The sequence below is a fragment of the Bacillus rossius genome, chromosome 2 (assembly GCF_032445375.1).
Source record: "Bacillus rossius redtenbacheri isolate Brsri chromosome 2, Brsri_v3, whole genome shotgun sequence".
In the NCBI taxonomy this organism is placed as follows: domain Eukaryota; kingdom Metazoa; phylum Arthropoda; class Insecta; order Phasmatodea; family Bacillidae; genus Bacillus; species Bacillus rossius.
In genome coordinates this window covers 34475857-34489855 of record NC_086331.1, presented here as the reverse complement: position 1 = coordinate 34489855, position 13999 = coordinate 34475857, and the positions used below count along the sequence as shown (strand labels likewise).

At 35.7% G+C, this 13999-nt stretch overlaps 1 protein-coding gene across 3 annotated transcripts in view; it reads right to left on the bottom strand.

Moving 5' to 3' along the window:
• The window catches only part of LOC134529227 (phosphatidylinositol 3-kinase regulatory subunit gamma-like), a 607110-nt gene that overhangs the window by 206688 nt on the left and 386423 nt on the right, over positions 1-13999 (bottom strand). Inside the window, exon 1 of one of the 3 annotated variants that reach the window (XM_063363104.1) lies at positions 4611-5027. The exons of the other annotated variants lie outside the window; for them this stretch is intronic. Within the exon in view, the coding sequence (XP_063219174.1) occupies positions 4611-4628 (18 nt within the window). The 5' untranslated portion in view covers positions 4629-5027. Of the gene's footprint in view, positions 1-4610; positions 5028-13999 lie in introns of those variants that run through there. 3 annotated transcript variants of the gene reach the window in all.

Genomic DNA, 13999 nt, shown 5'->3' with positions numbered 1-13999 from the left:
GCGTACTTTTTTTAACTATGCCTATATATATTATTTCTGGCATTCGTGCCGCAGCTATTTACTTAACACTTCATGTTAACTGCAGGGGTCCCTTAATACATTCCTGGTCGCACGAGCGAGGTTTCCAGCACGGCGTTTGTAACTCGATGTAAAGTAATACTTAACACATTGGCCGAGAGCCAATTACTACACAGTGTTTGTACATTTATTATAACATTTAACTATGCTTAATATTATAACTTTTAACTTTGCTTACACAATATTATGAATTTTAAATATGCTTAACACATTGTTTATACATTATTATTAAAAATTTAACTATGCTTATTTTCTATATTTATAATATTTATTTTACTCGACGTAATGTAATAGTAACTATGCTTATCACATTGTTTGCACAATATTATATATTTTAACTATGCTTACTACTTGGCATATTGCACACACACACAGTGTTGTTTTTAAAGACATTATTATGCTTATAATATGTGGGGATTATAATTGCGCAGTTTATGAGTGACGCTCTAGCAGGCAACATCTCACTCTCTCTGCGCGGGGTTTTTGAGGTTATTTTTATTTAGTCATAGCTAGTATGGTGGGTGGGGGCTTTTAAGCATACTGAAACATAGCGGGTTATTTTCGAAATTTAAATAAGGCTGTTGGAAATTAAACATGGTGGTTGGAAATTAAACATTGCGGTTAAGCATACTTTTAGAAAGTTAACTGTTTAGGCATAGCTAGTATGGCGGGGATTTTATTTATATTCGAAATTTAATAAACATGATGGTATTTTTTTTAAATTTAAGCAAAGCGTTATTTTATTTCTTTTCGTAATTTAAATATGACTGTTTAGGCATAACTAGTGTGGGGGTGTGTGTTTTAAGCATACTTTTAGTGGAGGGGTTTAGTCATAGCTAATATGGCAGTAGGGTTTTATAGACATAGCTAATATGGTGGTATTTTCTTTTCCAAATTTAAATATGGCGGTTGCTTCTTTTAGGGGTTGGGGGTGGGTTTATAGACATATATTTTTTTTTCGAATATAAGCATAGCTAGTATGAAGGGGCTTTTAAGCATAGCTTCTTGTAAGCATATTTTTTGAAATTTAAAGACATGTTGGTTGTGGAGTGGTGGGGGTTTATAGACATATTTTTTTTTGGAATTTTATGCATAGCTAGTATTGCTTTTCGAAATTTTAAAGACATAGCTTCTTTTAAGAATAGCTTCTTTTAAGCATATGTACGTTATTTAATTCCCCATAGTTCATCTGGTCCCGTGGTCTAGTGGTCATGGTGTCTGCCTCCTAACCACGACGTTGGTGCGTCCCTGGGATCGAATCCACCCAGCGCCCAGGATTTTTTGTATACTATTCCCGCCTTCAGAGCGACGGTGGTGCGCTCCGGTAACTAAAGGCTGAACTAAGATGGCGTCCGCCAGAAGACGGAAAAAGATGGCGGCCCCAGTGGCTGCGACGGTGGCGCGCCCTGGCAGCCAATGTCAACAACAATGGCGGCGCCCAGTATGTCAACAACAATGGCGGCGCCCATGAAACAAGATGGCGGCCGTGTTTACATTGCAATGTTTACATTGGTCCAGTATCCTTATGCTCCTCCTACTCTGACTTACATAGCTTATGTTTTCTTTACATGCTTTCATTTGCGCTTACAATTTATTTGAGGGCTTTCATTTGTGCTTACAATTTCTTTGAGGGCTTTCATTTGCCCTTACAATTTCTTTGAGGGCTTTCATTTGAGCTTACATTTTCTTTGAGGGTTTTCATTTGCTCTTACATTTTCTTTAAGTGCTTTCATTTGCACATTCGAAAGCTTGCATTTTCTTTGCAAAAATATAACTTAAGATTAAAAAATATATTTATTTAATAAAACATCACATCAATTTAACATAAGTAGCATGTTCAAGAAATAAAACAAGATAGTTTTAACATACATAAATTTATTGCAGTTTTGAATCTACTACAAGTACAAAAACATTAATAATTATATTATATTAGCAAATTATGTTCAGCATTTATTTCTACATTTAATTTTGTGTAGTTCAAGTCGCTGTACAGCTGTACGACCCGATTTCAGAGGTCGATTAGCGAAATACTTAAAACACATCTTACATACATGAATCTTGTGCTGATGTTTCGTAACTTGAGGTCTCACTAGTCGGGAAAAGTTTTTGATGTAACAGTAATGTGCAGCATTGCTTTCATTAATTAAAAGCAACAGATCATAATGGTCATTTCTTTCTTGTTTAGTTACACGTAATGAACACACCTTATTGTTCTTAGTTAACCCATACACGTTAACTGATACTTCAGGATTGTTTTTCTGAAAATGGTTTATCTGATATAATGGAGGTGGGTAGTCCAGACCACTGATGTACTTATTCTCCAAAGCATAGTACCTCTTATTTACACGGTTTTGATGACTTCCCTCAATATATCTTGCTAAAATACTCCATTTAAAACAAAACCAATCGTTTAGGTTTCGACAGTTGACTACTACTCTTTTGTTAGTAATAGTCTCAGGTAAAGCAATAAAAGATGATTTCCGATATTCATGGGGCATACTATCCCGAGGCAGGGGCAGAGACCTACTACAGGTTTTAAGATACCTTTTCAAGCTATCACATCGTCCAAATATTTTATTACACATTTCGCACGGAAACTGAGTTCTTTGTTCATTATTCGGACATCCGCTTTTTTCATGACGACGAGCACTTGAAGTTGTAGAAAAAGATGCACCATAGTATTAGCACTGTCGTGCCGAAGATGTTAATGAACACATGCTGATCATTTTTGTCTCCGAGGTTGCTGTCAACACCGGTGAAATGTCAACTGTGGACATCTCCGAGGTATGCTCTGCTGACGATGCTGCAAGAGTCAAAATCTCCGGTAGTTCCGGAACAATAGAAGCTCCTTTAGACACCCCTGTTGATTTTATCTCCACTGCCACAGGCATTGTTACCATCGGGGTCTGCATCAATGTCGTCGCCTCTATCGGTATCTCCATCGGCGATGTTAGGCCTTCCACAGGGATCCCTACAGCTGTTGACTCCGTAGCCATCGAGGTCTACACCATCACTGGTACAACTTTCTTCAAGTCTGACATTAATGATGGTTATGAGACCATCGAGTTCACAAGCATAGCCGGATACAGATCGTGCTTGTCAGAGAACTCAAACTAGGCGATCCTCACTGCACCGCAGCTAAAGGCGGACTGAGGGTGCTGCCGCGTAGACCTCACATATAAACCCATCAGTAGCTAGTACAATACGTGAGTCAAAAGAACACTTATTTTATTGGTGTTAATTTAAATTACTATAATGTAATTCATTAATTGTATGTTTTAAAATGTTAAACGGAATTGATTGGGGAGCGTTTTTACCATAAAAGCATTCTAGAAACTATTCCATACAAAAACAATTTGAAATCAATCATACAATCAGAACCAAAATTATCACTAGATCATTCTTTGTACTGTAACCCTTCTTCCTGCTAACTTGGAAGAGGGGTTGCGTCCCCGACCCACTCTGGGCGCGAAGGGAAATTCTAAAAATTATGAAAAGGTATGAAAGGCTACACCATAAAAAATTCCCTATACCAATGCCCAGGGGTCAGGCCAAAAACTTTAAAGCATACAAAGCAGAGCAAACGTAATTCCAAATAAAGGCAAGACTTTGGGTAATTACTATTAAAAAAAATAATTTTCAAAAATTAACATTTACTATAACAATATAACACTACACGTTTGGTTACAAAAAAAAGGGCGGTAATAATGGCAGTCTCTTAACCCATTCTCAAAAATATTCATTACAGATTAAATATTATAAAAATATAAATAACGATGACAACATGTATATGTATATAAATATTAACAACGGCTTTACTAATAAATAAATGATCACAACGAAGGTCGTGAGGTGTGGCCACAAAAAAAATTAATGTAAGATGGCCTACCTTAATACCAATTATAAAAAAATATATAAATCCATATAAAATTCTATATAAAATTCTACATAAAATGTTCTAATACAAAACATGAATTAAACGTATTTCTCAGTTCTCATTAATTGTTCTCTTGAAATAATTTATCACTACAAGCTTGCCATTATTTTAACATTCTAGACGTCCGCCAGCTCGCTGACCTTCTTCAATAAACTAGAGAGTCTAATGCCTCGCCGACATACTGTTCCATAAAAATGAATAAATTACGCACTAACATCAGTCCGTGCGTGCGGCAAAACTCCCTCGTATGCACTCTATAATACTGCAGAAAGTCATTAGGATTAGTAAAGTCCAATTGAAAATACGCTAATTTCGCCAAAGTCTCAAAACGTTGCTACAATTTTCCAAACGCCGCATTATTTTAAAAACACTTTAGTGTCCCACAAAACAGGCAAACGGGCGACCGTTAACAAAAACACGTCATCACATCACCAATGTGTGACATTAAAAAAAAAGGGCCTCTTCTCACAACAAAGGTGCAAAAGTTCCGTCCAAAGTAGAAAAGTTCAGCATGGGCATAAAATCAAATTACGATCTTCGCAACAGTTGGTTTAACACCACAAGGGAAAAACTCAATGCAGCCGCCTCTTTTTACCTTGTACGAAGAGTGCATCGCCGGGCAATCCCTTGCCCTGTCGTCCTGCGTGGTGTCTCCATGCTGACCCAGCCCATAGCCGCCCGCTGCCGCCCGGCTCTTCAGTCTGCGGCGTCACATGCCGCGTTCACCCCACGAGACTCGCCAATCGTTCACGCTTCCAGCTGATACCTCTTCCTCCCGGCCGGCCGCGCCGGTGACGTCATCGCCAAACCGCCGGGGGCGCACCAAGTGGAATTCATGCGAAACACAATCGATATTACGTAACTACCAATCCATAGTTACAAAATAAAGCGCTTAGCTTAAAATAAAATATTAACAGTCACAACCATTATTTAAAGAAATGAATTAACATCAAAGCTATTAACCTCAATAAAGCAAAATTTAATTACAAGGTTAAATGTGGCCCAGACGGTCACAGTACGACAAACACCTCCAAGACTTAAGTTTACACAACTACTTCTTTACTAATAATATCACGAGTCATTAAATAAAATGCTTAAAATTCTCTGCAAAAAAAATACAGCCACGTCTCTCTCTTCCTGGGAAATCATAATAAAACCATCCTATCCAGTTCTCTATATAATTATTTCTTTATTAAGCATAAAGCATTAATACTTTTTCTAACCACAGTCTTAAGCAAGCATATTTGTATAATAATATCCACTTTATTTTTCGTAAAGTTACCATTCCAACATAACCTACTGACATAATACTTACATATATAGTTATGTAGCATTCCGTCCCATTATATCAGTTAAAGTCGTATTCGTGCATAACTATACTCTAGCCATTGTTCCAAAGAAGCCAGAATTTAATACTATCAAGTATCAGCCCATAATCATCATCATACTACTTAATATAATTCCATAAAAATTTACTATATGCAAACATTAACTACACCATATTGAATATGTACTAGGTCTACCCAAACATCCAACATGAACATCAGTCAAAATACAGTTTTAAATCTACAAACCATAACATACATTCCTATTCCTCAGCCCGCAGTACCCAACATTCATCAGCTTACAAACTCTTTAAATCAAACATTTAATTATGTATTTTCTTTCATGCTTTGAATGTTTCTTGTAGTAAAGAATTTTTTTTGAGTCAAATACCACTTGCAGACATAACCAGTCACATCATGCCATACAAAAAAATAAGAGCACATCTCGACTTAACCATAGGATAAATCCATGCAGCATCTTAAAAAGCAACTAAAGATAATACTTAAGATATGTACAAAGTCCGATCTGACACTCTGGTCGAGTCATTGCATATGAATACAAATATGAGAAGGGTACATACAAGCTAAGTCATTACATACGAATACAAATATGAGGAGGAAGGCTATGAGGAGGAAGGATATGAGGAGGAGGGATCGTAGCGTACATAAATCACACCAAACTTTACTCAAATACCAACTATGTTAACCAGAAAAGTAAATTGTAAGAGGTATGTTTCCAATCCAAAATAATTTTCCGATCAATCATTCAGAAACCAAGGCACAAAAGAAAACATAAAAATTTCGTCTAAGATCAAAAGAACTGCAAAGTCAACTGATGTCACACAGTCTAAGCCATAAGATCTATGCCCATCGCATTTATGTCAACCTTTTCCCTTATACACCTTAAGTGTATGAAATGCAAGGCCAGCAAAAAGTAATACCTTATACATATCGCCAATTTTAATTGTCCTTTTCACGATGTAAATACTTGTAATGATTATGCTGTAGAGATTCCGAATAAAATTTCTTACTTAAATAACAACTACTATGCCACCAATTTATATTATAAGTACTGATAATAACTCTCCTTACCCACATAATATGAATGTAAAGACAAAAATTACTCAACATGTTAGTAGATCTACACAACAACAATATATAAAGTCATATGTATAAGTATTTACAAAACTTGCACGAATCGAGAAGTTAAACCATACAGGCTTAACATTACTTTAAGCCTTAAATATGTAGATCATAAATATATCATTTTCCGAAGGATTGAACATGTATTTGGCATAAGCATTGCCTCTAAGCTACATACATACAAGTTAATGAGATTAGCACTTATTCGATTATTGAGTAACAATATTGAAGCAACATCTATAATGTAATGTTAGAAAAAAGGAGAAATAAATGAAATGAGAAGGATCTAGAATTAACAACAAATGCTGGAATTTGGCACACAGCCTTATTTTACTATATATCACTGATACAGCTAGGTACATTATAATAGGAACAAGTTGTTACACTTTCAATTGCGTCAAACAATATTCGGTGATTCTGGGTTCAGCTGCGAAAACATATCATGAAAGAAAATGTTTTTATCAGGTTCTAGTAGTCGGACATTACGTCATGTGGTATATCCTCAAGTTAAATCTCTTTAGGTGAATTTATATTACACACAGTTAATGAACAATCATTTCCAAATGCTTCACTTATAAATCACATCATCAACATCATCCTGAAGCTGGTGATATCATGTAAACTGAGGGCCAGTCCAATAGTAGTATCTGCTGGGGTGGATGCTTTCATAAGAATCAAATTATATATGTTGCAACGACTCATGTGCACATTCAAACTATCGCCTCGCGAAATCAACGTTCCACACCTATCACACTGATGTGACTTGGAGGTAGGATTCACAAGGCAATGTGCCAAATTCCAGCATTTGTTGTTAATTCTAGATCCTTCTCATTTCATTTATTTCTCTTTTTTTCTAACATTACATTATAGATGTTGCTTCAATATTGTTACTCAATAATCGAATAAGTGCTAATCTCATTAACTTGTATGTATGTAGCTTAGAGGCAATGCTTATGCCAAATACATGTTCAATCCTTCGGAAAATGATATATTTATGATCTAAATATTTAAGGCTTAAAGTAATGTTTAGCCTGTATGGTTTAACTTCTCGATTCGTGCAAGTTTTGTAAATACTTATACATATGACTTTATATATTGTTGTTGTGTAGATCTACTAACATGTTGAGTAATTTTTGTCTTTACATTCATATTATGTGGGTAAGGAGAGTTATTATCAGTACTTATAATATAAATTGGTGGCATAGTAGTTGTTATTTAAGTAAGAAATTTTATTCGGAATCTCTACAGCATAATCATTACAAGTATTTACATCGTGAAAAGGACAATTAAAATTGGCGATATGTATAAGGTATTACTTTTTGCTGGCCTTGCATTTCATACACTTAAGGTGTATAAGGGAAAAGGTTGACATAAATGCGATGGGCATAGATCTTATGGCTTAGACTGTGTGACATCAGTTGACTTTGCAGTTCTTTTGATCTTAGACGAATTTTTATGTTTTCTTTTGTGCCTTGGTTTCTGAATGATTGATCGGAAAATTATTTTGGATTGGAAACATACCTCTTACAATTTACTTTTCTGGTTAACATAGTTGGTATTTGAGTAAAGTTTGGTGTGATTTATGTACGCTACGATCCCTCCTCCTCATATCCTTCCTCCTCATAGCCTTCCTCCTCATATTTGTATTCGTATGTAATGACTTAGCTTGTATGTACCCTTCTCATATTTGTATTCATATGCAATGACTCGACCAGAGTGTCAGATCGGACTTTGTACATATCTTAAGTATTATCTTTAGTTGCTTTTTAAGATGCTGCATGGATTTATCCTATGGTTAAGTCGAGATGTGCTCTTATTTTTTTGTATGGCATGATGTGACTGGTTATGTCTGCAAGTGGTATTTGACTCAAAAAAAATTCTTTACTACAAGAAACATTCAAAGCATGAAAGAAAATACATAATTAAATGTTTGATTTAAAGAGTTTGTAAGCTGATGAATGTTGGGTACTGCGGGCTGAGGAATAGGAATGTATGTTAAGGTTTGTAGATTTAAAACTGTATTTTGACTGATGTTCATGTTGGATGTTTGGGTAGACCTAGTACATATTCAATATGGTGTAGTTAATGTTTGCATATAGTAAATTTTTATGGAATTATATTAAGTAGTATGATGATGATTATGGGCTGATACTTGATAGTATTAAATTCTGGCTTCTTTGGAACAATGGCTAGAGTATAGTTATGCACGAATACGACTTTAACTGATATAATGGGACGGAATGCTACATAACTATATATGCAAGTATTATGTTAGTAGGTTATGTTGGAATGGTAACTTTACGAAAAATAAAGTGGATATTATTATACAAATATGCTTGCTTAAGACTGTGGTTTGAAAAAGTATTAATGCTTTATGCTTAATAAAGAAATAATTTAATGACTCGTGATATTATTAGTAAAGAAGTAGTTGTGTAAATTTAAGTCTTGGAGGTGTTTGTCGTACAAAGAATGATCTAGTGATAATTTTGGTTCTGATTGTATGATTGATTTCAAATTGTTTTTGTATGGAATAGTTTCTAGAATGTTTTTATGGTAAAAACCCTCCCCAATCAATTCCGTTTAACATTTTAAAACATACAATTAATGAATTACATTATAGTAATTTAAATCAACACCAATAAAATAAGTGTTCTTTTGACTCACGTATTGTACTAGCTACTGATGGGTATATATGTGAGGTCTACACGGCAGCACCCTCAGTCCGCCTTTAGCTGCGGTGCAGTGAGGATCGCCTAGTTTGAGTTCTCTGACAAGCACGATCTGTATCCGGCTATGCTTGTGAACTCGATGGTCTCATAACCATCATTAATGTCAGACTTGAAGAAAGTTGTACCAGTGATGGTGTAGACCTCGATGGCTACGGAGTCAACAGCTGTAGGGATCCCTGTGGAAGGCCTAACATCGCCGATGGAGATACCGATAGAGGCGACGACAGTGATGCAGACCCCGATGGTAACAATGCCTGTGGCAGCGGAGATAAAATCAACAGGGGTGTCTAAAGGAGCTTCTATTGTTCCGGAACTACCGGAGATTTTGACTCTTGCAGCATCGTCAGCAGAGCATACCTCGGAGATGTCCACAGTTGACATTTCACCGGTGTTGACAGCAACCTCGGAGACAAAAATGATCAGCATGTGTTCATTAACATCTTCGGCACGACAGTGCTAATACTGTGGTGCATCTTTTTCTACAACTTCAAGTGCTCGTCGTCATGAAAAAAGCGGATGTCCGAATAATGAACAAAGAACTCAGTTTCCGTGCGAAATGTGTAATAAAATATTTGGACGATGTGATAGCTTGAAAAGGCATCTTAAAACCTGTAGTAGGTCTCTGCCCCTGCCTCGGGATAGTATGCCCCATGAATATCGGAAATCATCTTTTATTGCTTTACCTGAGATTATTACTAACAAAAGAACCAGTAGTCAATTGTCGAAACCTAAACGATTGGTTTTGTTTTAAATGGAGTATTTTAGCAAGATATATTGAGGGAAGTCATCAAAACCGTGTAAATAAGAGGTACTATGCTTTGGAGAATAAGTACATCAGTGGTCTGGACTACCCACCTCCATTATATCAGATAAACCATTTTCAGAAAAACAATCCTGAAGTATCAGTTAACGTGTATGGGTTAACTAAGAACAATAAGGTGTGTCCATTATGTGTAACTAAACAAGAAAGAAATGACCATTATGATCTGTTGCTTTTAATTAATGAAAGCAATGCTGCACATTACTGTTACATCAAAAACATTTCCCGACTAGTGAGACCTCAAGTTACGAAACATCAGCACAAGATTCATGTATGTAAGATGTGTTTTAAGTATTTCGCTAATCGACCTCTGAAATCGGGTTTACAGCTGTACAGCGACTTGAACTACACAAAATTAAATGTAGAAATAAATGCTGAACATAATTTGCTAATATAATATAATTATTAATGTTTTTGTACTTGTAGTAGATTCAAAACTGTAATAAATTTATGTATGTTAAAACTATCTTGTTTTATTTCTTGAACATGCTACTTATGTTAAATTGATGTGATATTTTATTAAATAAATATATTTTTTAATCTTAAGTTATATTTTTGCAAAGAAAATGCAAGCTTTCGAATGTGCAAATGAAAGCACTTAAAGAAAATGTAAGAGCAAATGAAAACCCTCAAAGAAAATGGAAGCGCAAATGAAAGCCCTCAAAGAAATTGTAAGCGCAAATGAAAGCCCTCAAAGAAATTGTAAGCGCAAATGAAAGCCCTCAAAGAAATTGTAAGCGCAAATGAAAACATAAAAGAAAATATAAGCTATGTAAGTCAGTTTGAGTAGAGTGCTACAGTGCACAAGTCTATGGTATGACTTTGGTATATGAAATGTGATAAGTTTAATTGTAATACATTTTTTTATCTTAGTATTTTGGATGATCATGTGATGCTCATTACGAATAATTAATCTACATACTCTAGCAGAGGACGAAAGTTAGAATAATTATATAATCAAGTATGGTGGGTGCATACATGAGAGATGATAATACAATATGTTGGCTGTCAAGATTTAAGTGGGTGATAACAAAATCTAAGATGGCGGCGGTGTGGATATGTTATAAGTCAAATGTGATGATATAGTCCAAGATGGCGGGAATTTCAGGGTGTTGACAGTAATGGGAAATGTGATGATGCCAAGATAGTGTTGGCGACAAGATGGCGAACATAAATGCTATTATCCAATATAGTGGAAAGTTCAAGGTAAAGGACATATTTAAGATGTTATAGGTCAAGACAGCACTACACTCCAGCAGGGCAGTTAATGTGTGTACTAAGTGATACTAGTGCTCCTAGTAGTGAATATTGAAAACAATATTGTTGCTGTACTCGGCTATACACTAGCGCTCCTGGTAGCGAATATTGAAAACAAGATGGCCGCTGCACACTCTGCTAGACACTAGCGCTCCTGGTAGCGAATACAGAAAACAAGATGGCGGCCGCACTCTGCTAGAGACTAGTGCTCCTGGTAGCGAGTATTGAAACAATAATAAAAAAAATATATGTCGTATAATTCTCGAAAAGATGATGCTGTTATTACTTTCAATAAAAATATTACAAGTCCGAATATGTGTGTTAATGTTTTATATATATATACCTTATTTAATTCTTAGATCGGTAATTGTCTTGATGGCCGAGCGGTTAAAGGCGCATGTTTTCCAACCTAAAGGTCAGAGCTGTGTGATGGTTCGAATCTCAGCAGTTCCGAATGTATTTTGTATAAAAACAATATTTTAATATATTGATAAGGACCATAATAACATTGGTATGTAATGTAATATCAACCTTATGTGTATGAATAGAGCGATGGGGAAATTCTAGATGGTGGAACATAATGTAAAATCAAGATGGCGGCCCCCAGCACAGAAGAAAAATATCAAAATGGCGATAGTAACAACATCCAAAATGGCCGCTTCCAGCAGACGAAAACAAATGACTGTTGTGATGTCATAAACAAAGATGGTGATCGTAACGAAAATTGCAGCATGTGTGATTAAAAATGGCGGCTATGACTTCATAATATTAAATACTGGGAAAAAAATGGTAGAAAGTTCTATAATTCAAATTGGCGGCTAGAAATTACATAATAGAATGTTCCATAATTAAAAATTGCGGCCAGACCAAGATGGTGATTGCATAATGGTCAAATCCTAAATCCGAAGCCTCAAGCCTCATTGGTAGTGACGTAATAGAAAGTTCTAGGATGGCAGAACATTCTAGACAAAATGATGGTCGGAAATGACGTAATCCAAGATGGCGGCCGGAAATGTCATCAGGGGTCAAAGGTCATAACAGTGACGTCAGGGGTCAAAGGCTACTGCTCCTAGCTCCTTTGCCACCAGCCACTGCGCCGGTATCGGCTATTACATACTACTAATGAGCGTCTCGGCTCTAATAATGCGGAAAGCTTAAATCAATGCAGCACGATTAAACTATCCCGACATAAATATAACAATTATCTCCTTACATAAAGACATTTTAAACGAATATGTAACCACGATTTGCTTGGTCTGAGCATTTTTCAGTAAGTGAAGAAAAGAGCTAGATTTTAACATTTGTGTGGCTATTAGGTGTATTCAATGCAGCTAGTCAAAGATCTAATTGCTTTAATACTTATTTTACCAAAGACTATAATACAAAAGAGCTTCAAAAACTGATTTAAATATTTAAAAAAACGTTTAAGAAACTACTATATAGAATCCTTGCGTATTTGCATACCAAGAACGACTTATTTTTATACTGAAAAATTTTAATTGCCGTTCTGGCAAATGGTATGTACTTTAAACATTTGATATAAATTTGGCACGTACATATTTCAGTTCCCTCGTGTTGTCGAGGCCGATTCTGTTCAGCTCTTTATTTTTATCCAAGAATTAAAAAAAAAAAACCTAAGGATTCTAATTAATACTGAAGTTATCACTAAAGAGACACAAATAATTTCAATTTGCCACCAATACCTATGCATGAGACATGTCTTATATATGTTTTTAGTATACAGTTAATATTCTATACTCGGGTTTATACAATAATAGAAATATTTCACTATGCAGGGATTGCAACGCGGAGATTGGGAATAAGATTGCTCTTACGTCTTTCCTTCAAGAATATAACTCAACAAGTAGCCGATTTCCTTATAAATGAGGCACCTCCAGTAGATAAACTTTTTTCATCAGCAATGTATAAATGTGTCAAAATTCCGGACACAACATACCCGAGCGACTGAGAATACACCACGGAAAAGATTTTCCTTAAAACGACATATTCACTTAAATAACACCAACCAGAGTGCAAATAATAATTATTAACAGTACATTTAGCTTGAAAGCGAATTTTGCGGCTACGGTAAAACTATTTCATCGGCTCAACTATATATTGGATTGAAAGGACAGAAACAGTTTCGGTGTTCAAGTCAGACCCCCGGTTGGTAATATGTTTGGTTGGCTCGGCAGTAAATATTTTACGCACTGCCTAAAACACGCCGTGCCGTCTGACGTATTCATTTCTCTCCGGCGCGCAGTCGACGCCCGCGGAGAGAGAGATGGACCGACGATGGATGTCTCGAAGTAGCTCTCGCGTTCTCGAACATGACAACTGGCCGGCGCAGTAAATCCGTCTACGCACCGCCGACCAGACAATGTGCACATTCCTCACGCGTGGCGAATCACTTTCGCACTTCCTTGCTTTCGAGTCTGAGAGCAGAGTAACTTCGCCAGAGGGCAGTTTCACTAAACTGAATCATCCATTAAATATAATTTATTTATAGCTTATCATACTAACAAATATTTATTTAGTGGTTTTAAGAACATTAAACGCCAAATTATATTTACTTTTCATTAATGTTTCATGAAAGGATAAACTTTTTAAACTATGGAAACATTAATTGAATATTAAAAAATTTAACTTATTTTAATTGAGTTTCATTTACAAAAACGTCTATAGTGCATGAACAGAGTGTATACAGTCA